Source organism: Nanorana parkeri, unplaced genomic scaffold (assembly GCF_000935625.1).
Source record: "Nanorana parkeri isolate BGI_ZX_2015 unplaced genomic scaffold, ASM93562v1 scaffold355, whole genome shotgun sequence".
Classification (NCBI taxonomy): domain Eukaryota; kingdom Metazoa; phylum Chordata; class Amphibia; order Anura; family Dicroglossidae; genus Nanorana; species Nanorana parkeri.
In genome coordinates, this window is record NW_017306623.1 from 1,024,751 (window position 1) to 1,050,856 (window position 26,106).

The 26,106-nt window shown below is 43.7% G+C and overlaps 1 protein-coding gene across 1 annotated transcript in view; it reads right to left on the minus strand.

Moving 5' to 3' along the window:
* Window positions 1-15,654, minus strand: part of WAC (WW domain containing adaptor with coiled-coil) — a 49,856-nt gene extending 34,202 nt beyond the window's left edge. Inside the window, exons 1-2 of the mRNA XM_018558743.1 lie at window positions 15,624-15,654; window positions 8,614-8,803 (exon numbers count right to left, since the gene is read on the minus strand). Of these exons, the coding sequence (XP_018414245.1) occupies window positions 8,614-8,746 (133 nt within the window). The 5' untranslated portion in view covers window positions 8,747-8,803; window positions 15,624-15,654. The remainder of the gene's footprint in view (window positions 1-8,613; window positions 8,804-15,623) is intronic.
* Between the last annotated feature and the right edge of the window lie 10,452 nt (window positions 15,655-26,106).

The following is a 26,106-nucleotide window of genomic DNA, read 5'->3' on the forward strand; positions in this document are numbered from 1 at the left end:
GGGGGCGGGAGGGGGGGGGGAAGGACATTGGCTGTTCAATAAAATGAAGGAAGATGCAACAGGTTCACTATTAAAATCAAGAAATCACAGTCAGTGGAAAAATAAAGACAAACATAAGCGTTGTTTCAGCTCGGACAAGAAACAAACCTCATACTAATAAAGTGGATCTGTGCCCAGATGATGCATTTGCAAGTAACTACATATTGTGCACAAGCAGTAAAAGCACTTTAAAACAAGCCCTAATTCATCTCTGCATCTATAAGCACTATGGAGAAACTCATTTTCACAACACATGCAGTGGAGTTTTCTATTAGAACAAAATATTGGCAGTTTGCCAGTCCCATAATTTAAAGCAAGACTTGCTAAAGATGGTCATGCACTGGTAGATTTTTGTACGGACATTCATAAACAAATAACCAGGCCAGAACATTCGATGATGCCATCAGAAACTTGTAGAACGTCATTTCTAATTGTGTTTGATTTCAACATTCTATTTTGGAATGAACAGTGTTTCTCAAACGGCAACCACATTCGCTGTAAGGCCCCTTTCACTCAGTGGTCTGATCAGGTCCACCTGCCAGTTTTTCAAGCGGACCCAATTGGATGCCCAATGCTAGTCTATGGGCAGCCAGGTGTAAACAGTAGGGATGCACAGATACCGGTATTTCAATACCGGAAGTCCCATTACAGAAACCATGTGGCGTGTAATGACTCGCCACCTGGCCTCATGATTAGCAGGGAAGCTGTCCCCATGCTTCTCCTCACTAGGTGACGTGAAAGCATGGACCCAGCTTTCTGGCCAAATCAGGAAGCCGGGCACTGTGTATTGACAGAGCCTGGCTTCCCGATTGGCCTGGTAAGCCGGCTCCATGCTCCCTCGTCATAAGGGAGCATGAAGCCGGCTTCCCAGCCGATTAGAAAGCCGGGCGTCGCGTCATTACATGGCACCAGTCTTCCCGATTGTGCGGGAAGCATAGAGCCCGCTTCTCGGCCAATCAGCGCATAATGACTCGCCCAAATACTTGGCATCGGCACTGACACTAGCATCCGTATCAGTGCATCCCTAGTAAACAGACAGGTGTCCATTTACATCCGGTTACCCCCCCCCCAGTCAGGACCGCAAAAACAAACTCATCAGATATCCATTTCCATAGACCTCATTGGGCCGGATCGGGGGTAATCGGATGTAAAGAAACCGACATGGGGTCTGGGAGGCTTAATTCTTTCCTCCATTCCAAGATGGAGGGAAAAAAACTGGACAGACAAGGATGGCACAACAGTGACATCTATCCATACTGCTCCGATCAGGAGAGGATCTGTGCCCATGTGAAAGGGGCCATAGAATTTTCCATCCCATTACTTTTTCTTTTTTCTACCCCATTGCAGTCAAAAACATTTTTTGATTTGACCCTATTAACTATGAGAAAATCGAACGTTCCAAAGATGAATTTTTGCAAACTCAATTCTACAAGTGCTTGGCCAGCTTAGCCTGTTAGAAACCACAAGTGACTCTAGTATTTGTGATCTTTGAGGATCGTAGAGAATGAAAAACCGCTAGAGAGGTCGGGGTGGCTGGTTACAAAGCTTTTACTGCTTGTTAGGAATTTGTCATTACTTTATGTCCATAGCCACATTATCCACGAAAACACATGGGTCAAAGCCACTTCAAAAGTCCTTGTTCCTTGCCCAATGGCATAGATAACTGCCCAGAAAGATCAACACGGCTAGTTCATTCACTCAGCAATGAAGCCCACAGACTCAACCCATAGCACTCTTAAAGAAACTATACACATTCTTGTAGTAATAGTAAACAAAGCCTGCGCTAATGGAAAAATTATTTATCCGTAATGGTAAAAAGACTCAATAACTCGGAAGGATTATTAATAGGGCTGTTACGGATTCAAATTTTCGTGTTCGATTAATCGAAATTATTTTTAATCGATTAATTTCGATTATAACGCACATACAGATCCAACTACATTGGCCTATACACATACAGCACAGCAATGAAGTAATACAATGAACTAGTATCACACTAATCCAGCACGTTATTAATCTCACATGCCCCACTCAATATGGCTGCCGCTTTAGTGGGGCAACTCAGAATAATAACGTGCTGGATTAGTGTGATCCTAGTTCATTTTATTACTTCATTGCTGTGCTGTATGTGTATAGGCCAATGCCTTGGCTGGCACTCATGCAGAAAGTTTCAAAAAAAATGTAATAGATCAAAACATTTTTAAATCGATCAAAACATTTTTAAATCGATCAAAACATTTTTAAATCGATCAAAACATTTTTAAATCGATCAAAACATTTTTAATCGATCAAAACATTTTTAATCAATCAAAACATTTTTAATCAATCAAAACATTTTTAATCAATCAAAACAATTAATGATTAATCGAGAAATTAATCGATAATTTGCACAGCCCTATTAATAAATAAATGAAAAGAAGCTAGGAGCTGCTGAACTAAGGCAACAAGCCTTGAGTTAGAAAGATATGGAGTACAGCGCTAAATAAATATATATATAATAAAGGTTTATATCGCCCAAGAATGTCTTGTTCTTTCAATCTTTTTTCTTCAGACGAATATAAAATGCACAACTTTAAGAACCATCAAACAATGAAAAAAAGTTTAGTGCAATGTCTATTTCTTCCAAAAAATACACCCCAACAGTGAAATCCAATACGTGTTAATTCCGTGATGGTCCCAACGAAAATCCAAAGAAGCCCCCTCAAGGTTATGCACTCACCAGAACTCTGATGTAAAAAACTGCTTGTATCGTCAGGTGGAGACTGGAGCTGTCCGTCCATTGGTCTTCCACGCTCACTGGGATCCCAGAGTATGAAGCCAAAAAACAGGTAACCTCACCAGGATGAAAACCCGGGGATCTGTGTCCTTGAAGCTCCCTATGGTCCTGAGTTATATTTCCACCAAGTCGGGAAAAACGGAGAGTCCACTCATAGTGTGGTAAATTACAAGTTTATTGAGCAAAAAATATATAGTAGAAGAATATATATATATAGACCACGGTAGCGCTTAGATAAAAGCCGGCTAGTCAATCAAACAGTGACTACTTAGACTGGAAGCGTGACGTAACTGTAGGCCCGCCTCCGACGCGTTTCGTCATATAGACGTTCTCAAGGGATGGCAGTTCTAGCTGGCTTTTAACTATATATGTAGGCCCGCCCCGATGCGTTTCGTCATATAGACATATAGGCTTTTAACTATATATTTTTTTATCTAAGCGCTACCGTGGTCTGTATATATATATATTCTTGAGCAAGCAATCCAATTCCTGTGCTCAGTGTGCAGAGGGGAAGCTGCAATCTTAAGAGACCAGCTATCACGATATGTAGCGCTGACTACTACAGCGATTTACAGCAACCCCAGTGACCCTCCGGAGATCCGCTATGGATGCTTACACTGAACCAAGCTGGACAAACTAGAGTTTCCCTAAAATATTATTCCTGGAGTTCAGTATTAATATAGATGAATGATTTTGCATTAATGATAGTTGCATATAGTATGCAGTAGAATATGTGAATTTCTACATTTTTAACAGATTAGGTATATTCTGCATCAAAATTAGTATTATGACCAGAATTTTCAATCGTGACCTCCTAATGTTTTTAGCATTTTACACTGAGATCATAATAAAAGTGATGTTTTGAAAAACTACTAAAAAAAATATCAAAAAACCCTGTTCAGTAATATGTTGGATCACATTTGAATTGGACAAAGTTGTGCACAAACTGCAGAGATCTGGTAGCCAGATTTGCAGACATCAGAGCACTCTGCAATTGCCTATGGCTTCTAAGACAGCCTTGGGTTGCTTCCCTGTTTGATATGTAGCATTATCGGTTTGCCATAATGGAAGCACAGCGGGTACACAGAGTTTTATACAATTTGGCATTTTTCCAGTGCTGCCGCTTCATAGGCCCCTGCAAACACTTTGGTGGTATACCAGAGGAAGGAGAGGTGGGTTTGTGTTGGGCCATGTTTCCCAAGGCAGTCAATGCACAGAAAAGGAAATCTGCCTTATTTCCTATTAGTTCAGTTCACACAAACGTGCTAAGTTAGTGTGATCAGAAAAAAAGGAGGACATGTTGCATTTTGCACAAATCAGCACACTGTGACATGCTATAATGCATCACAATACATAAGTTAAATCAGCTGAAGTTTTAAAAAGGAAAAAAAAAAACCACTAGCATTGTGGAAGCACTCTGCAACACATTACAGTGCACATGCACAACACACCAGCCGGGGCATGTTATGTGCACCTGCTGGTGTAAATTGTCACCTTTGAAAACAATACAAATACAAATTTCACTGGCTTTAACAGCTGACAAATGATTTTCCAATCGGCCTGTCACAGGAGTGCTGCTCCTCCTCAGATTGGAACGCTCTCATCAGACATGTAAAACAAACAGAAAGAAGCGCCAATTCATCCAGGCAAGTCTCTCACAGTCTCACAGTGACCACACGGAGGACTGTGAGAGACTTGTCTGGATGAATCTATACCGATTGCAATCGGAAACACTTTATACTATCATGCTTGTGAGTACCCCCTTGCTCTTTTACATTTTCTTAATAAAGGAACAGCATTTCACAGGATGGGCGCTTCTTTCCGTTTTACATGTCACCTTTGAAAAGCCCGAGAGGCCCTACCACCACAAATGTTTGCCTTCCTGGCACAGGCATATCTTTCTAGTCGCAGCAATCTGTTGTGCCAGTTTAGAAATGCCCCTTAAGTAGGGGAGGACCAACTTCTGCAGTAGCAGGGTTTCTATTCCTCCCACCCCCTTGTGATTATGTAGTGAGAGAGACCACATGGACAAGACAAGAGACAGACAAGCTGCAATGACGGCTGTCAGACGATAATCCAAGTAAATGACAAAGCAGTGTTCCCTGTTCTACAAGAGATCAGCCAAGGATCCAAGCTCACTGCTTACTCAGCAAAGTCAACACAGAGCACTACAGCTGTGAAATGACATTTCCTGTGGGACACGGTGAGGTTTTTCAGCATGAAAGTATAGATTATGTTACTATACATGCCGGCCTACATGTGCATATACAATCACTATGGCATTTACTATAAATATTAGTGAAAAACACAAATATGGAGTCTATGTGCATCAGTCCGTGGATGTGCGAGTGTTGATAAATCACAAACAAATCCCAGGTGAAAAAAAGAACAAAGAACATTCACCTGGGTGACCTGTGACCTTTCCTCGGCCACACACATTTATAAGGGTCAAAAGTGAACCCTAATATCTTTGTAATTTGCAGCAGGCAAAGTTCTGCCCCCATAGATGCAGTGCCCTGGCTCCTAGAATTGTATCCAGTTCTGCATGTGAATACAGGATACATGGCTCAGGCATACTTATTCTGCTTACTGAAGAAGAAAGTCAAGTCAAGTCTGACTGATTGCAAACAATGCCCTCCCGTTGTGAATGACATTTTATCTCAACAGTTGTTGCTCAATAAGAGTGACTGGATGTAATGAAATACTAACAGGCACAGGGAAAGAGCCCACACATCTGTATATGTAGCACAACAATATATGGAAATATGGCACAGCAAGCATGTAAAAAGTATGAATGTTCAATCAAAAATCACTTTATATATTACCACTAATATCTGATGTTTAATAATCTGCAGTTTAAATGTTTAAGGAGGGAGCAAGGCTTGGCTTTAGCGGGGTAGGAGGTAAGTTGCAGTTAAGGGCGAATAAGGTCAGGTGAATGTATATAGTCTATTAAAAAAAATACATCTTAAGTATTCAATTCTGAACTCCAAGCAAACCGAGAAATATGTGAAATACATAGAAGTGAGATGTGTACCTGCCAAAGGATTTTTAATTCTGTCCATTCATTCTTGAGCTTTTACACAGCTCTGCCCCACAGCACAGTCCTGTCCGGCAGGAAAGGAGAGCTAAAGTTGTCCCTGCTGCAGTTAAGTAAACATTACATGCCTTGTCACTCCCCCCGCTAGTGATTGGACAGTGAAAGGAGAAGCAAGAGATTGGTGAGCTCATCTCTGTATTGCTGGGCGCACACACCTTACAACCATCGCAAGATTTTTGCCTTGTGATGTTTGTAAGGTAATTAAAAAAACGTACGATCTGCCTATCTTGCATAGGCAGATAGTACTTGCGATGATCGCAAGCCACGCCCCCCTGAGGGGCGGGCTTCCGATGACTGCAATGCCGAACAAGCAGTGTGCGCTTGCGCACACCGGCACATCCGACTTTTATCTGACGGACATGCTACATACCCGCCGAACATCGTACGATGCTCGGCGGGTTTTCCAACATGTTCGTAAGTTAAAAGTCGTGCGACCTTACAGTAGTAGAGGTCGCACAGCTTCCACACACCTTACGATAATCGTACGATCGCGGGATTTCCCACGATTATCGTAAGGTGTGTGGGCGCCCTAACTCTGCTCTGTCCAATCAGCATGCATCTTGTTAGCACATAAGCACTGCAGCACCACTGGTTGACTGGTTATGCTGCTGCTGCTTCCATTCCCAGTCTGAGCTTTGCTGCATATGGGACTTCAAGAGGCTGACACTAGGTCTAGTTCAGGTACTTTCACTGCTCATATTTATATATACACACACACATACACTATATTGCCAAAAGGTATTGGGATACCCCTCCAAATCACCTCCATGGCCACAGGTGTAAATAATCACGCACCTCAGCATGCAGACGCTTCTACAAACATTTGTGAAAGAATGGGTCGCTCTCAGGAGCTCAGTGAATTCAAGCGTGGTATTGTGATTGAATGCCGCCTGTGCAATAAGTCCCTCCGTGAAATTTCCTTGCTACTAAATATTCCTCGGTCACCTGTTAGTGATATTATAACAAGTGGAAGAAACTGGGAACAAACGCAACTCAGCCACGAAGTGGTAGGCCACGTAAAATGACAGAGCGGGGCCAGCGCATGCTGAAGCGCACAGTGCACAGAAGTCACCAACTATTTGCAGAGTCAATAGCTACAGACCTCCAAACTTCATGTGGCCTTCAGATTGGCACAACAACAGTGCATAGAGAGCTTCATGGAATGGGTTTCCATGGCCGAGCAGCTGCAACCAAGCCTTACATCACCAAGTGCAATGCAAAGCGTTGGATGCAGCGATGTGAAGCACGCCGCCACTGGACTCTAGAGAAGTGGAGACGTGTTCTCTGGAGTGACCAATCACGCTTCTCTGTCTGGCAATCCGATGGACGTGTCTGGGTTTGGCGGTTGCCAGGAGAACGGTACTTGCCTGACTGCATTGTGCCAACTGTAAAGTTTGGTGGAGGGGGGATTATGGAGCGGGGTTGTTTTTCAGGGGTTGGGCTTGGCCCCTTAGTTCCAGTAAAGGGAACTCTTAAGGCATCAGCATACCAAGACATTTTGGACAATTTCATGCTCGCAACTTTGTGAGAACAGTTTGGGAATGGCCCCTTCCTATTCCAGAGTACTGACCTCAGCCCGATAACACCTTTGGGATGAATTAGAGCCGAGCCTGCGAGCCCGGCCTTCTTGTCCAACATCAGTACCTGACCTAAAAACTGCGTTTATGGAAGAATGGTCAAACATTCCCATAGACACACTCCTAAACCTTGTGGACGCCTTCCCAGAAGAGTTGAAGCTGTTATAGCGGCAAAGGGTGGGCCAACTCAATATTGAACCCTACGGACTAAGACTGGGATGCCATTAAAGTTCATGTGCGTGTAAAGGCAGGCGTCCCGATACTTTTGGCAATATAGTGTAATTATATGTAAATAAATATTATCTAAAACAGAGTCACGTTAGTTAGGCAGCCACACAACTTTAAAGCTGAACTCCTATATTGGAATAATATTTTTTTTTTTTAAATCAAGTGGTAGAGGAATAAAGTGTAATGCTTAATTAACCCCTTACTCCCATGGCAGCCAGCACTGTCCTCTTTCCTCCGCTGTTCAGGAATAGGAGCGGGCTCTTAATCTTCTCGCACACAATATTGGACTGCTGGACCTGCATTGTATGTGATGACGTCAGAAAGTCTGCGACCGTCAAAGGGAAGCTGCTGGTTGCACAGAATGGTGAAAGACTGCCAGAGTGAGTGGGGCTATAATGAGAACTCTGCAGCTAAATAAATATGAATGCTCCATGTGTGTTTTTGCAATTCAATATTGTTAAAATTCCATATTAAAATCTAGAGCCACTGTGTTTTTTGTTGAAAATTTAAAATGTTGCATTTGTTTAAATCATACTTAACTAGGGGCGTTCCATACAGAGTGCTAGTACAGAACTCCTCCAGAAGCCTAAATTCCTGCCTGTGTTTGGCATGCTACTTTTCTCAGACATCTGTGTAGAGCAGAAAGCATAATTAAATGGATCCCCTGTGGTTAGAGCTTCCTCAGAGAAACTGACTGTATACAGCTAAGGAGATGCAAATGATCCTGTTTATTACAACACTGTGATTGCTCAGTTGGTGATCATGAAGGGAGACCCCACCTATACCACTTTTGGGAAAGGACATGGCAAGGGACATATCAATTTGTTCTGAACAGAGACATTATTTAATAAAATCTGTGAAATGATCCATTTTGGTTGGAGAGTGCTACCTACCTCCATCCCTCTCTCGGACCCTGTGGATATGCATACTCTTGGCCTTCCCATGTCCAACACTGTCAGCATATTTCTCAGGGCTGTCTGATCTTCGCATCTTGTTTGGTGGAGATGGATCTGCAGAGTCTCGCATTTTGTCATGACGGTGATCACCACTGCTTGGGTGTCCCTTTGATGAATATTTAAGACTCTGAAAAGAAAACACAATAAGCGCTTGAAAATTACACTGTAAAACAGGATACCAAGTTGATTCTCATTTCTACAAGGCACAAAAGTCTGTATAATAAATGGTGAAGGTGCAACTGTCACATATTCCAAATCATTATCAATAGCATTGATCATTTACCCCATGCCCACAGAGTAAGTGTAGGCTGGAAAAATGATTTGTTACATCCGTCATCATGAAATTCACCATCAACATGTACATTTTAATTTCCATTTGCATAAAAAATCTAATTTCTTTCCTTTGGAAACAGAAGTACAGCCATCATGAAATCCCAGTTCTCCTGCTCCTGTAGCTGGCTTACTGCCCCCTCCAGAATTCTGCATAAAGCTGTCATTACAATCACAGGCAGTCTGTATATAATATGATAAGTCGCATCAATGTACTGCTCCGGAATTTATATTTAAACAAAGACAGATCTAGAACTAAAGAAATTCAAATGCCAATACGGGAGACTGCACATGTGATTATATCATGGCCAGACCTCCCCAATTACTTATTGTAAATGTTTGTAGTGAGTGCAATGTAAAGCTCTAACCCAATAACTAAAGTACATACGTATGGACCTGCAATCATTTTTTGTAAATCTGTGGAAAGGCATTCCATAAAAAAAAAAAAGGGTGGTTGTTTTTTCATTGGCTTTAACAAATGTGAATTTTGTATATAAAAGTAGTAGACCCTACATTATTAAATGAGTGCTAAAGTTCCATTACAAAACTAGGAAAGGATATACTTCATCACCCAATATAAAAAAAAACTGAATCTATATGCATGGTATATCTATGGCCAAACAGAATTGGGACTTCTTATTATTGGGACTAGTATTAGCTGCTTAAAAAGGCAGCAAGAGATACAAGGTACCATAAGTAGATTGATTGTTGTCCTGTTACCTGATTCTGTGAAAACAAAAAAATCTTAACTTCTGGGGAAAGAATGCAATTTAACCACTTCAAGACCAGGTGTTTAGACCCCCCTTGCCTCCATGTTTTGTTTTTTTTCTATTGCAGCTGGGGCTGAAACCAAGGTTAGAAACCCGGAAGATCAATGTCATGACTCCATCAGTCAACTGACAGTGCTTGGGTTTAGCAAATGGCTGCTAGAAAAAGTCACTTGCTACTCCATACCCACAGTCGCCAGGTAGTGTCGCCATCTGCAACACAGGAAGCAGCAGCAAGGAAACAAAGGCAAGGTGAGTAGAAGGAGATAAGAGGCTGCCCATCACAGAGACACCATCACTAATGCCTTCTGTACAGAAACCGGCAATACTCCTAAAGCCAGACACACGTTGCCTGTAAAACTATAGAGAAGCTGAAACTGCTGGCCTATACCACCTTCATTTTAAAAAAACACATTAACCAATTAGATTATAACATTTTCTGGTTCAGAAGGTGAAAATCTGGTATGGTTGCATTGGCATTTTTACTTTATAACAGTGGCAGATAAATGGGCTTGTCTAGCAAGACTGCTAACATAAATAATGTGCCAAGTGCAGAATCCCAGATCTAAAGTGGACCTGTGCTTTGCACGATAAAGCAAATCTCCCTCCCCGGAAGCACTTGCTCACCTTTCCTTCACTTCTCTGCAGCTCTGTTTTGCTGCTGCCAGGAGCAGGGAGAAGCCTCCGTGTGTGTAAGCTATTAGTGCCTTAACTCATAAATTACAAATGTATATTGGCATTCCTCATGTGACAGTGCTTTGTGATGGTCCTAGCACAGCTGCACTTAGTGAGTCATATGCAACTCCAACAGCTGGAAGAACAAGGTATTTTCCTTGTTACCTGCAGCCAAATAAACTAGGGGGGAGTGAGGGATGGGAACAGAAGGGGTGTTAAAGTGCACCTGTTCCCCTAAGCATACTTGGGTCAAAGGAATGCTTGACTGCTACATGTTACTGCATTGAGACACTGTTTACCATCAGATAGCCATACATGCTACAAGTTCTCTTGTTCAGCCCTGCTCAATTTCCCCATCCATGCAACACAGCATGGATGGAGGAATCTCCCCTGCCAACTACAGAATTCAGACAGCCGGCACCAAAAGCCGTCTAAATACCCCAAACGTGACTACATCTGGTGCCATCACTATTAGGCCAACAATTTTGCACCCGGCTCGGCAAACTGATTATAGAACCAAAAGTGCCAGGTGGAAAACTGTCACCGACAAGGCCATACACAACTTAAATGTCGGCAGATTCAGCAGGAATTGTATGGCTACCTTCATTCTGGATAAGCATCTGCAGATTTGTAATTCAGAAGCCCAATGCAACCACGAGAAAGCAGCTTTTAGGAATTTCCAGAAGAAAATTGATTGCTTTACAAGTGTTTTCATTGACCAGTGTCAACAATTTAAATTGGGATTAAGTGCATTCCAGATCCTTCACATATGCTCCACAAAAGTCAAAAGCAAAACATACATGTCTGTATACAAAAGCTCGAAATTAACCTGACACTCTACTGTGCAGAAAATCCCCTACTAAATCAATGCAGATAATACTACCTTAGAGGGAATCTGTCATAACTGAAAATGGAGGTCCCTACTGCTCGCCTCTCTTTTTGAGAATGCTAGTTCTCTGCCAGTGAGATACATAAACTGACAGCTAGAGTAGGGAAGCAAGAAGTGCTAATGGTGCCTACCAAAGCCAAGGCTGCATGCTGGACCATGCAGTTCTCCACAATCCACTTTCCCCAGGTTTTTTTAAAAATCATTTCATCTAATGCACTAAAGATGCTCCCCACTCCCCCATGATAATAACCTGGAAAACACCAAGACACTCAGATCACCCTGTAACAGGAAGTAAAGTTCAGTGAGTAAGAACTACCAAGGTACTACAATTACCAGCAAGCACCCTGTATGTCATTACTAGACTATTTAGCTTTCCTGCAGAATCGGCTTTTCCCATGCCTACAGTAAAACCTGAAGATAACATTTTAAAATGTCAGATTGTCCAGCATCCAGCAGATAGTTTTAGCAAGCATCAAATACTGGAGTGCTACAGTTACCAGCAGGCATTCTCCTCTAACCCAATGTTGCATGCTGGACTGTTTTTTTTCCAGCAACTTTACCTGCGTATATCACTATACCAATACATGACACTTTTATACATTGCAAACTATACTGAAGGGCATGTTGGTGAAATACACAGGATCTCTAAATGAAAATATCAGAAACCGGAGGTGTATTAACTGTCAATTGCCAGCATCTACCATCCTCCTATTCCCAGTACTGATTGCTAGGGTCCATGATGCCCTTTGATACTTGTTGTGTGGTCCTTGAACCCTAGCAAGTCAGTACTGGCATCACCGTCTTGTAAAGGAGCTGTGTTGTCAGTGATCTCTAGCAGTCTCAAGTAATAAGTTCCCAGTCTCTGTCTGCTGCAGCATTTTTCCAGCCACTATCCACTCTGGCAGCACAACCATTGTCTGTCTCCTGAAGGGTTTCCAGTTTTTGAGTCTTTGTAGCATTACATATAATGAATATATGTGCAAATGGTGACGTCAAGGGCCACAATTGAGGGCCCCTAAACTTTGTGGGTGGACCATAACTGTCTTCGGACAACTGTGCATGCTGGGCTTAGCAGATCTCCAGTAACTAAAGTTTTAGCAAAACTCTACATTGCCGCAGACCTAGACTGCAACATTTACTGGCATTTAAGACCACAATCCACCAGACATAGCAGTGGGACAGAGAAGCTGACCGGTATAATGAGAAGCTTGTGGTGCAGTTGATGAATACCTGTAGGGTATACACTTATCAAAATTCACAGTGGGTGCCACTGTTGGTACCCTTCCAGCCAGCATTACTCGATCAGCTGATCGAAGGAGCAGGGTAGAACATTCTCAGCCAAACAGAGCTAGCAGCCAATTAGCTGCAGGCTCCAATCACATATTCTGACAGCAGGCACTGTCAGAATACAATGAAAACCGCAGAATATTCCTCCATCCATGCTCCTTAGCATGGATGGAGGAATCTGTTATATCTTCTTCATTCAGTCCACAGGCTGAACAAAGAAAATATAACCGTGTATACCCAGCTTAAATCAATGCTGTATGCTGGAAAGCACTAGGACACTCAGTAACAGGGACTTCAGTTCCATGATCATTAAGTACTGTGGCACTACGATTAGCAGCATGCTAATCTAAACACTAGACCATGAAGATCTCCATAAGACTCAGCCTTCCCCAGGTTTTTACCTATAACCTAACCTAATACACTGAAGACTGTTTTGCACCAGGGTCAAATTTTAAACATCAATGGGACACTCAGCCCATCTGTAACAGGGAGTTAGGTACTGTGAGTGTTAAGTACTGGCGATACCACAATTACCAGAATACATGTTACTCTATGCCGCTGCTGCATGCTGGACCATCTAGTTGTCCAGGAGAATCAGCTTTCCCCAAGTCTACACTAATAATCTAACCAAATACACTGAAGACTCTCTTCCCACCAGGAAAAACATATGAAATCCACTAAGCGAACATTCAGCTCAACCAACAGGGAGTGAGCATTACACATATTCAAACTGTTGTTTTGCCTGAAGAGACCAGACGGTCTGGAAACGTCGCTATACTTATGTGTAGGGTTGCACAGATACCAAGTACAGTACTCGGTACAAGTACGAGTACAAGTACCGATACTTTTGAGCTCCAAGACTAGACTAGAGAAAAATTCAAAAATTAGGAGGCAGCTGTCATTTGTAGGGAGCACACGGAGCTCCTGGGATTTGTACATCTCTGTTTTAATGTACGATTATGTTTTTATAAATATAATGGGATGCAGATACCAGTTTTGCGAGTACGAGTACTGGTACTTGCCGAGTACTTCCAAGTACGAGTACTGATACATTTTTGTTTATTGTCATGTGACAGTTTTTCTAAAACAATACAGACTAATGATTTCAGTACAGTGGTGGAGTGCCAGAGCCCGGTTCCAGCTGCAACCCTGGTAGTTCTCATGAAAATGGCAAGTATCTGCACTGGTACTCGAAAAGTATCTGTGCATCCCTACTTATGTGACACTTTGATGGTCAATAAAGAAGATTGACTACAAAGGTTTCTGGAGTGCGAGTGACTTTCTACCATTAACAGCATTACATGCATGGCACTACAACCACAAGTATGCATGCTCCTGTAAGCTAGCGGTGCACGCTGGACTATGTAGTCCAACAGCAGAATCAGCTTTCCCCAGGTTGATACTAATAATTAAACCCATTACATTAAAGAATCTTTTCCACCAAGATAAAATAATAAAAAGCACTAGGACACTCAGATCATGTGTAATGGAGTTAATACCAGAGAGCATTAAGTACTGTTGCACTACAGTTACCAGCATGACTTCTCCTCTAAGCCAGTGCTGCATATGCTGGACCATGTAGTCCTAGTGCAGAGTCAGCTTTCCTCAGCAGCATGCAATAAACTTCACCAGATATCCTGATGATTCTTCCCACCAGGACACTCACATCACCTGTACCAAGGAAGCTGGGTTCAGTGAGCATTTAGTACTGTGGCAATGCAATAATCAGTATGCATATCTAAGTCAATGCTGCATGCTGGACTTTGTAGTCCTCCAGTCCAGTAACCTTTCTCCAGGTCTATACTAATATTTAAATCTACTACACTGAAGACCGTTTTCCCTCTCGGATATAATTCTGAAAACCACTAGGACACGTAGAACACCTACAAGAGGGTGTTAGAATCAGTAACTAGTAATGTGGCACTACAACTACCAGCATGCATGGTCCTCTAAGACAGTGCTGCACTCCAGTCCATGTAGTTTTTAACCAGCTTTGCCCAGGCCTCTATAATAACAACCTAAAACACCAAAGACCCCTTTCCAATGAGGATACCATTCTGAAAACCACTAGGACAGTCAGACCACCTTTAACAAGAAGTTACCTTTAAATGTGGGGCACTACAATTACCAGCATGCATGCTCCTCTAACCCAGTGCTGCTGGACCATGTAGTCCTGCAGCAGTCATCTTCCCCTAATCTTTACTAAATAATAAATCTAATACACTTATGGACACACTTCCCATCCAGATATAATTCTGGAAAGTACTAGGACACTCAGAACACCTATAACAGGGAGTTAGAATCAGTTCGCATTAGGTTCAGTGGCACTAGAATTACCAGCATGCTCCTCTAATCCAGTGCTGCACTCAGGCCTATGTAGTTCATCAGCTTTCCCCAGGTCTATATAATAACAACCTAATACACCGAAGACCCTTTTCCAATGAGGATACCATTCTGAAAACCACTAGGACAGTCAGATGACCTGTAACAGGAAGTTACCTCTAAATACTGGGTAACTACAACTCCCAGCATGCATGCTACTCTACGGCAGAGCTTCCACCAGCCCATGTAGTCCTGCAGCAGAGTCAGCTTCCCTCAATCTATACTCATAAATCTGCTACACTGAAGACTGTTTTGCTACCAGGATGAAATTCTCAAAACCACCAGGACATTCAGATCTGCAGTGACCGGGAGTTAAGAGTCAGTGAGCTTCAGCCACAGAGGTACTACAACCCCCTCTGGGCCAATGCTGCACGCTGGGCTCTGTAGTTCCTCAGCACCCTGAGTTATTTTGTCCAATCCCATTGTAAAGTCATATCCTAAAAATAGCAGGCTGGGCCCGGGCTCCCACTCAGTATAGGCACTAATGTACAGGAGGCCTCGGCTTGTCCCGTAGTCGGAAGCCGGGCACAGCAGGAAGGGGAGCCCCGAGATCTCCGCACTGAGGCCTACACTCAAGGCCGAAGCCTGAGCTCGATTAGCGGCTGCGCTCCATGTACCTGGTAGGGTTGGGAGTCCCTACAGCACGCAGGGCCACAAAATCCAACTTCTCAATGACGTGTGTGCTAGATTTTTTTTTTTTAGTATGAAACTTTATTGCAAAATGGAGATTTCAAATACGTAGAACTACTGGTCAGGGTTACTAACAGTTCGTTAACAAAGGCGTTTTGCTGCCCTCCGTAATTGTCTGCGGACGGGAGCACTAAAAATGTCCCCTCGGCTGCTGAAATTACACGGCGCTTGCGCAGTTCCGAAGCTAGACGATCTGAGATCGGCTGAGCTCGGGACAGAGCGATATGATAACGTCGCGAGAGGCGGGGCCTTATGGGATGTGTGTTCAACGAACTTAAGGGTTAGGTGTACACAGAGGAAGAACATGAACAGTGTGTGTGTGATCACGTGTTTACATGTTCTGACACTGCATGTATGTGACATGTCGTGTCCACCATTAATCCTCTGTGCAGTGCAGGGAATAATAATTAAAGTTGCACTGTAAATAAACACTTCAGGCTGAGTACATACTCAGACATCCCAACCTTTCCGGACGCTCCAGGAGTCTCCCGCTATTAGATAGCGGCTCCCGGCCGATCGAGCAGAGTAAACCTTTCCCTGCACTTTTTTTTTTTTTCTGACATCGGAGCCGCCATCAGTCAGAATAAAACACCATAGGAATGTATAGCTAGATTCCTATTGGCTATTTCACTTTGCAATAGCAAACTAGCTATTGCACCCGCCCACTGCTGCTGTCAATCAGCAGAGGGGGACCTGAAGTTCTCCATCAGGTCCTCTTCTAGTGATTGACAGCAGCAGAGGGCGGGTGCAATAGCCAGCTTGCTATTGGATATTGCAAATTGAAATAGCCAATAGCAATCTAGCTATGCATTCCTATGCTGGGTTTTTTTTTTATTTATTATTCTGATGGCAGCAGCTGTCAGAATACAAAAAAATCCTGCAGATAGCACAGGAAGCAATAGCTTCTTTGCTTTCTGCCATCATTTCAGGGGGGCAGAGGGCACCTCCCTGAAATGAGAAGGGCACCTCCCTGAAATTGCTTTTTTCAGGTTGGGATCCCTGCATACTGTGAGTGCGGGGTGTCACTATGGAGGGGGGAGCAGCAAGCCTAAGGAAAGCAGACATTGCTGACCTCCTACTCAGAATACTAGATGGCCTGGAAGTTATGCGTCCAGCAGAGGTGCTCATTTGCATGCATAGTCCGGGAAGTGACACAAAATACTGAGGCCGAAGAGTCAGCATGATGGCCAGGCAACTAGCATTTGCGGAATTAGAAAGCAGCAATGGCAGAGCCCTTTTTTCTCTCAAGAAAGGTTTCTGTTAAAGTTGAACGCTAGGCAGATATAAAGGAACAAAATGAATGCAGTTTTTTATTCAATAATACATCACTAAATGCAAACAGAGGTGCATGCGGTCCCCGAGCTACAAACATCCGACTTACATATGACCCCTACTTACAAACGGAGGTGCCAAACGTGCACCAAAGGCGAGAGAAGTCGCGAATGTTTCTAATTCTGCGACACGCGTTCCACTTTTTTTAACTGCGCATTTGAATGTGTGTGAATGCACGGGGGGAAAAAAGCACGTTTGCTCAGATGCATTTGGGAGCCCATTAAGTAGTACTGGCACCAGAAGCGCATTGTGCATTCGGTGCACATTCATGAACAGAAGTAGAGTTGCCTTGTTGCATTCCTTACCGGGGATCCCCAATCCAGAGAGGAGGGGAGGTGCTTGTAATGACTGCAGATAGTGCCGCCAGACAAGGTTAGTTGATAGATGTCACCAGCACCCCATAAAGTTTTGAAGTCTGAAGTGATCGTTTATATAAAACGTCATGTCTTTAAAACTAGCGCTTTCGGGGGCCGCGCAGGGTCCCCTTCATTAAGCTCTGCAATAACGACATTCATGAACGTGCATTCCCAACACGTCTATGTGGGAATGGCGACTGACTGGCCTGATCACCAGGTGATAATAAAGGAAATAAAAAAAACTAATGCAGGCACCACATCTAAGGCCCCATTTACAGCAGGGCGTAGCATCAATGCGCATCGCGAGAACGCACGTACCCACGCGTTAGCAGGACTTTGTTTCCTGCGTTCGGCGCGCATCCTGGATGTGCTCCAAACATGGAATAGTAGTACATAATGTGACATAAATCTTGAGAATTTATCAAAACTGGAGCAGAGAAAATCTGGAGCAGTTGCCCAGGGCAACCAATCAGCTTCCCTCTTCAGTTTGTTCAGTTGAGATCTGAAAATGAGAGAGAGATGCTGATTGGTTGCCGTGCATGGCTGCTCCAGAGTTTGTCTGCCCCAGTTTTGATAAATTCCCCTTGTTTTTTTTCCTGCAGGTTCATGCCGCTTTGGTCAGCCATGTTTGGGGTACCATTACCTAGTAATGGCAATGCAAGCGTGTTCTGTGTTTGTGCACGTATTGTGAATGTGCGTCCAACCACGCACTTTTGTACATGTTGACAATACACCCCGGTGTGAATGGGACCTGAGGATTGATAAGCTGCAATATATAACATATCTGATTTTGAGTTTGGATACACTTTAGGTCAGGGCTCAAAATTTCAAGTCCTGAGTTACTAGCCAGGCCTTAAGAGTTACTCGCCACCAGTTGCCCCACCAGAGCTCAGAACTGTCAGATCTCCGGCCGAAAGGAACGGAGCCAGGACAGCAAGGAACAGCTGCTCTCATAATCAGGTACGTGGTCCGTGACCACGTGCCTGACTGAATTTCCACTCGCCTGCACTGCATTTCCCCTCGCCAAATGCGAGCAGGCGAGTGGAAATTTTGAGGCCTGCTTTAGGTTTTATACGTTGACATTTTTCCTCCTTTTCTAGTTAATGTTTAGGGGGGGTGAGGGGGGTTATTGATCATATTTCTTCTGTTAATACTTTCTAAGGAATGGAGATCTGCAGCGTTTGACACATCCAGTTATTGTAAAGTCTTTGTATTTGTCAGCAGGACCACCTGACTCAGCATTTGTTTTGTCTCCGGGGTGTTTGTATGTGGAAGCCACTTTCTGCTGACACTAAACAGTGTTTTGTGCTGTGCCCGCGGGATGTAAATGTGACACTCGCACCATTCAGCCTTTAATCAAAGTACAGCAGCTCCCGCTGACAATAGATCTTCATACATTTCAACAGCCACATATTAGACTATTTAGAAGAATATGACAGTAAACTCCCTGTTATCCGGCATCTACGGGGGGGTGGTAGATTCCGGATAAATGTTGTTTCTGGTTACTTGAGAGTTACTATTAAAACTAGTGCCATACCCCATACTATACCCCACACTATACCCCATACTATACCCCTTACTATACCCCTTACTATACCCCACACTATACACCACACTATACCCCACACTATACCCCACACTATACACCATACTACACCCCATACTATAAGCCATACTACACCCCATACTATAAGCCATACTATACCCCACACTATACCCCACACTATACCCCATACTATACCCCTTACTATACCCCACACTATACCCCATACTACACCCCATACTATAAGCCATACTATACCCCATACTATAAGCCATACTATACCCCATACTATAAGCCATACTATACCCCACACTATACCCCATACTACACCCCAAACTATACCCCAAACTATACCCCATACTATACCCCATACTATACTCCATACTACACCCCATACTATACCCCACACTAATACCATACCATAACATAGACTCTGTATTGACTTCATATTGATATTGAAATGCAGTAATCAAAAGCAAATTAAGACAAATAGACACACGATCGTCTCCAGCATAATACATACCGCAGATCAGCAGAACAGTGAGTACACAGGGGATTTTTTCTTTCTGGTTAGATGAGAATTTTAGTTAATTGAATACCGGATAACAGAGAGTTTACTATACAGTATATTAAAACTAAAAGTCAAAGAGTAGTACCCCACATCATGTGATCATCATTCTCCTTTTGGAGTGACTACTCTATAATGATTAAAGGTGAGGTCCTGTTTCTGCACACCACAACTTTTTGCATTGCCTTGTTAAAAGTGACAATAAACTCCGGAGTTAAAGGAGAACTATGAGGTGAGTGCTTTTCACTCACCTCATAGTTCTAGCCGACCTGTAACTGTCACAGGTCGGCTCAGTAGATCAGGAGGTGAGCGAACACATACCGGCGTTCGAGACGCTCGTCCCCGCAGTGACCCTCCGTTCCCTCTACTTCCTGGTTGCAGGGGGAGGATACTCCAAGCTCACTCCTGTGATGGACTACAATCTCAATACAAATTAGTAAACTAAACGTGTGCTTGTAGTCCATCACAGGAGTGAGCTTGGAGCTGTGATTACTTTACAACACACGTAGGGTCCATGGGGTACAAAAGTAGCCCCCCTCCAGAAGGAAGGACAGTGTCAGCGTCAATTCAGAGATGATTTGAGGATCTACAGCTGAGTGATACACAAATAAGATACATTTTTGTTACTAGTTAAGGTGCTTGAATGTATTTTTAAGATTTAATTCCTGAGTGTAGTGTCACTTTAAATCAGCCTGGCACTTCCATGATGTGAGCGAGCATGTGCAAAAATCTCAGAGTCTGTCAATGTCAAATAAACATCTACCAGTCTATGGACAAACACACCATAGCGTTGCACTAATTACACACGCTATCACATAATACACATGCTGTTGTAATGATATTCATCCTGAATGGCACCCCCAATATCTCCCAGTTGGTCTGCGCTGCAACACACAGTACTGCATTAATATGCAATGTCCTGCGGTGGTAAAAAGTAGTGCATGCATTAACTTTTTTTGCTGCAGGGCAACACAAGGTAATGCATTGCAGTGCTGCAACAAACGGCCAGGTGGTAAGTAGGGTGCCATTTAGAATAAATGGCAATGCAGCAAACCTAGAATGCATTGCTGGGCGGTAGTGTGTGCTGGGTAGTGTGTAGTGTGTGCTGGCCATGCATTAAATGCAATATTAAAAGTGAACCAGTGACCAGATTTTAGACATTTAAATAGTTACACATTCTTTGTAAATTTGTAAATGTACTTGTTGAAGACGCTCATAGGATGTACTTCCTCAATGCACTGACTCAAGTTTACTCAGCCCTGTGAATATGCACTTTCTTGTCTCACAAGTCTCACAGAGCATGCCTACTGAACTACAACTCAACGTCTGAACAATATAACATTATCATTGCCTGCTGAAAACAATGCATGATGGGATATGTAGTCTTGAGAAATGGAGATTACATCACATGATCGAGCGGGGAAGGAGATGCAAAGCACACTGGGTATCCTGGAAGTTGATGAAAGTGATGGGCAGATGGAAGGCAGCACTCACTACATGAAAGGGATTTTTCCAAGTAAGCTTTGATTGTATTATCAGAAACAACTCCAGTAAGTATTCCTATTACAATGCTGATGTCATAACAGGAGAGTGTATGCTGGGACTTTACATCTCTATTAATATGCTTGTAACATGGCATCACAACCATGCTAATTAGATGGAACGCTGTGACATTGCCCTCATTTTATCATTTCCCCCCATATAAGCTATTGAAATTGAATAACTCACTTTCAGACTGATTATATATGGTGAATGTGTTCAGTGAATCCCTCATAAAATAGCACTGGTTTATAAATGCAGTGAATCTTTCATCTGGCATATTTTCACCTTTAGAATTAAATCAATGAAAAGGGTAATTACCACTGTAATTAGGATATAATAATCACATCCATGGAAAACTGATGAATAGTTCATAATAACATTAGTTTTAGATTGTAAGCCCTCACGGGCAGGGCCCTCCTCACCGTTTTGTCTTGAATTGTATTGTGATTGTAATGTCTTCCTTATATTGTAAAGTGCTGCGCAAACTGTTGGCGCTATATAGATCCTGTATAATAATAATAATAATTAGTAATCACTTCCAGCCCTTTATTCTAGGCCCCCACACCGTATACAAGTAGCCTTGTCTTTTCAAATGTTATTCTGCCATCTGGTGGTTTTACTGAGAAGTGACGTAGTAATATCATTTGTAACAACATAGCTGAGTACTGTCCCTGGTACTTTTTTTAAAATGTGCATTAACACGAATAACGTGCGGCCCATACAGATCCGTGCTGCGTGCATGCCCGTATCGGGCCACTCCCAGGAAGGACAGGTGCTGCGTGTCATCACACGCAGCAGCCTGTCCTTCTCTATGGGAGTGTGCGGCCAAACGCTGGATCCTGTCTGCGTCCGAGCAGGGAAATCCGCAACCGCACTGACGTGCAGTTCGAGTTAGTGTAGGGCGAAGTACGGCCGCGTACTCCCATAGAGAAGGACAGGCTGCTGCGTGTAATCACACGCAGCACCTGTCCTTCCTGGGAGCGGCTCGATACAGCCGTGCACGCAGCACGGATCTGTACAGGCTGGTTGTTACCCGTGTGAATGAGGGCTTAAAGTGACACTAAACTTGGGAATTAAATCTTAAATACATTCAAGTACCTTAACTATTAACAATAATGTATCTTATTTGTGTATCACTCGGCTGTAGATCCTCAAATCATCTCTGAATTCATACTGACACTGTCCTTCCTTCTGGAGGGGGGCTACTTTTGTTCCCCATGCACATTCATCCACATTTAGAGGGAATTCCCTAAAATCTGAACCTTTTTGGGACTCTATGAGTCAACTTACAGGTATTATAATGGGTGACCACCAATCCAATGACTCCCGTCTATTCTTTTTCATCTGACCCCCCCTTCTCTATTAAACAATACAAACACAGTGTTACTCCTCACCTAATAAATGCTGCAAGTGAATTAATTCCCCTCAACTGGAGGCAACACCAACCATAAATTTGTGAATGGATTCCTAAGTAAATGACATCAGGAAAGCAGTAAAATAAGCCCATCTTTGTAAAGATCAATATAATAAATTCTATAAAATTTGGGTCACATGACTGCACTTTACTACTTTAGGCATCTTTGCGAGGGACACAATCAGTTACTGTTGATAGAACAGTCAGACCTCTGGATAATACAGTTCCTGTACTTGCCTGCCATTAACTCTGCATTTAATCTGATGCACATTTCCTTCCCTACTTCCTTCTATACCTGCCCTCCTTGGACAATCTCTTTTTCTGCAGCCTCTGTTCTAAATGAATGGAAAGCATTCAGTACAGAGGCTTCCCATTCATTCACAAACTGGTGATAGTAAAATATTTACTATCAACCAGTTATGAATGGATAGAAGCCTCTGTACTGAGTGCTAATACCTATTTAGAAACTCATGAATTAATAGGAAGTGATGTAAAGCACTTCCTGTTCATTCATAACTGTGGACACATAGTACTATGTGTCCCCAGTTTTCTACAAACATTGGAGTGATCAGCTGACTGATATTTACTGATCCTCCGCTCTCCATCCTGAGCCGCTTGGCCACGCTCAGAGGGGCGGCACAGCCTGAAGCTTCTCTTTGGATCCCCACTGCTCTCCCCTGCCTGTATGAGGAGAGGCAGCGGGGATCCGAGGAGAGGACGGCGGAGGAGAGCTATCACTTTATGATGACCGAGCGGTCAGGAGAAAGAGCCTCCTGCACTCTCTCTCCTCACCGCTTGGCCATCCAGGATGACAGCTCCCTCCTTCGCCCCCGCCGGCTGCATCATTCCATTTCTCCTCGGATCCCCGCTGCCTCTGCCCATGCCGGCGGGTGAAGCAACTGGGATCTGAGGAGATGCTGTAGGCTGTGCCACTCCTCTACTCCCTGCTGCCCTGTGTTGGCCACCTGACGCCCCTGTTGCCATGGCGCCCTGTGCTCACCCTGGCTGCGCCCCCTCACAGCTACGCTCGCCTCGCCCTTCCTACAACCCTGCAGTACACAAAGACAGGCAAGGTGCACTGAATTATGAGACGAGCACAGCACCATTTAGTGGCTGATGGAGAAATTCACATCTGTAGGTAACTAAATGGATGCAAGGTTTCATCTGTTTTTGTATGAGAAGGGTTAGATACACAGGAATTCTGTTTTGAATATTTCTGCATAGTAGTGACTGTTAGGCCTCATTCACAGTGACGCGAGTATACGTGCGTACGTGCATATTGTACCATATGCAACACATGCAAATAGCTCCATACACATAGCCGCGTATAGGGAGCCGTATATTTGCGTAGCGAATATATGCGTAAAAACAGAATGGAACAGAGATGCGTCCGGGCAGCGTATTGCTGCGTGTTTACGCGCATATATGCGTATATACGCGCGTACATGCGTACATCACATTAAAAATTCCATTACGAGTGATGCATTCTGGGATTGCATATACGCATATACACACGTATATGCGTATAAATACGCGCATATACGCACGTACATACGCGTATATACAGAATATACAATTTTGCTCTTGCGTTTTGTGTGAATGAGGCCTTGGAGCCATGGGAACCCTAAGGCCCCGTTCACATATAGCGAATTGTCGCGCGATTTCCGCCGCGATATCGCGCATTTTTGCCGCGCGATATCGCGAGAAGTCGCCGGCCAATGTTATTCAATGGAGCTGTCTTAACTCCATGTCGCTCGTCGCGGTCGCAAGTCGCTTCTACCGGACCCTTTTTTCGGCGGATTTTGCGCGATTTTGCTTTTTTTCTATGGAGCCCGACGGGGAAGGTCGCGCTACCGTCGCTGGATCGTCGCTGGAACGTCGCCCCGAAAGTCGCGCTATCCCGGCCGTGCGGATCCGCTGCAAAAGGTATGTCGCTAGGTGTGAATGGGGTCTAAAGTGATAATGGTACTTCCTTAAAAAGTGCAGTGTGGTTTTGCTAAGAAGATGGTTTAGAAAAAACATTAGTGCTCCTTAAAATGACAGCTGACTAACTTTTGAGGTTTGTTAGTGTATTCTTTGGGTTCTTTTTGCTCATCATACCCTAATTTCACTTGTAGTACTTTCATGTTCAATGTAAGAAACAGTAATGCTTTTTGTCCACTAGATGGTAATGTTGTATAACAAACACATTTTTCATCTGTTTAGTAGGACACTGCTGGACATGACGCACACCCTGACTCCTTTGTGTTACATGGGTGCACTGCACAGGGTGTTATATTTTTTAGGTAATGTGATGTTAAGTTTTTTTAAAGTTTTGAATGATGATTAGGAAGTCATAATATTACTGATAAGCTAGTGTGGCATCTGGTAGGAAGGGGTTAAAGGAGGACTATGAGGTGAGTGCTTTTCACTCACCTCATAGTTCTAGCCGAACTGTGACAATGAGACTGTCACAGGTCGGCTCAGTAGATCGGGAGGTGAGCGAACACATGCCGGCGTTCGCTCACCTCTCAATCCTGTCACAGCACATCTGCTGTGACAGGGGAGGGGCTAGATTCCTTCTCCCCGATCCGCCAGCTCTGACTGGCGGAACGGACGGGGGAGGGGGCGGGTACAGCTGGCTCTGCCTCTATATAGGCAGAGCCAGCTGTCACTTACGCAGCTGGGCGGATCCAGACATAATTGTCGGGATCCGCTTCAGCTGCGGCGCCTCAGTATACCTCGAGCTGTAGCTCACGGTATACTGAGCTTAGGGTGACGGGAGGACGCTAGTTTGTGTCCTCCCGTTACCCTAAGGAGAACTATGGGGAAAAGCCTTAACCCCATAGTTCTCCTTTAAGTGAAGTGGGGAAAGCCAGAACCCCTGTCAGCTTTTTGTTAGTGTCTGTGTCCCTGTTGCAGATTTTCTACTTGAACCTGTTCACTGTTTCCAAGGCAAAAGGAGGCATTTGCCCCATTCTGGATCTAAAAATTCTCAACAGATTTCTGTTCAAAAATCCTGCATGGCATCTGCCAGGTCAGTCATTTCCTCCCATCAGAGGTCTTCTGAACTCTGTGGACATCTAGGATACTTACACATCCCCATTTTTCCACCTCATCAAGGCTACCTGCGGTTTGCTGTAGGCATGCAACATTACCAACTTGTTGCTTTACCCTTTGCAATGTCCACAACACCTTGGGTCTTCACCGAGGTGCTAGCACCTGTCCTAGCTCTGTTTCACTCTCAAGGTATCAATTAGACATGTAAGCTGGCTAAAATTTTGTTTCATTTCGGATTTCTTTTTTTCAGGATTCGGGTCCCTAAGTCTATTTGCTTCGTTATTTGGATTCGGATCTTTCCAAATTTTCATCTCAATTTCAGCTGATTCAAACGATAATTACGAACTAACGTTGCAGATATAACCACAGACAATATTGGTTGTTGTGTATTTCACTCTTAAAGTGACTTAACATGTTTGCTTTTTAACTTTTGACAGTCCACAGAAACATGAAGCTAATTTCTTTCCCTTCAAATTCCTCCTGGCAAAATACCTTGCCCAATGTCAATGAGGACAAGGACCTCTTCCCCCCAACATTGCCCCAGTGGTTGTGGAGGTCTGCAGGCAGGGGGGCTTATCTGACTCTGGGTGCCCAGATTGCTCCCCCCCCCCCCGCC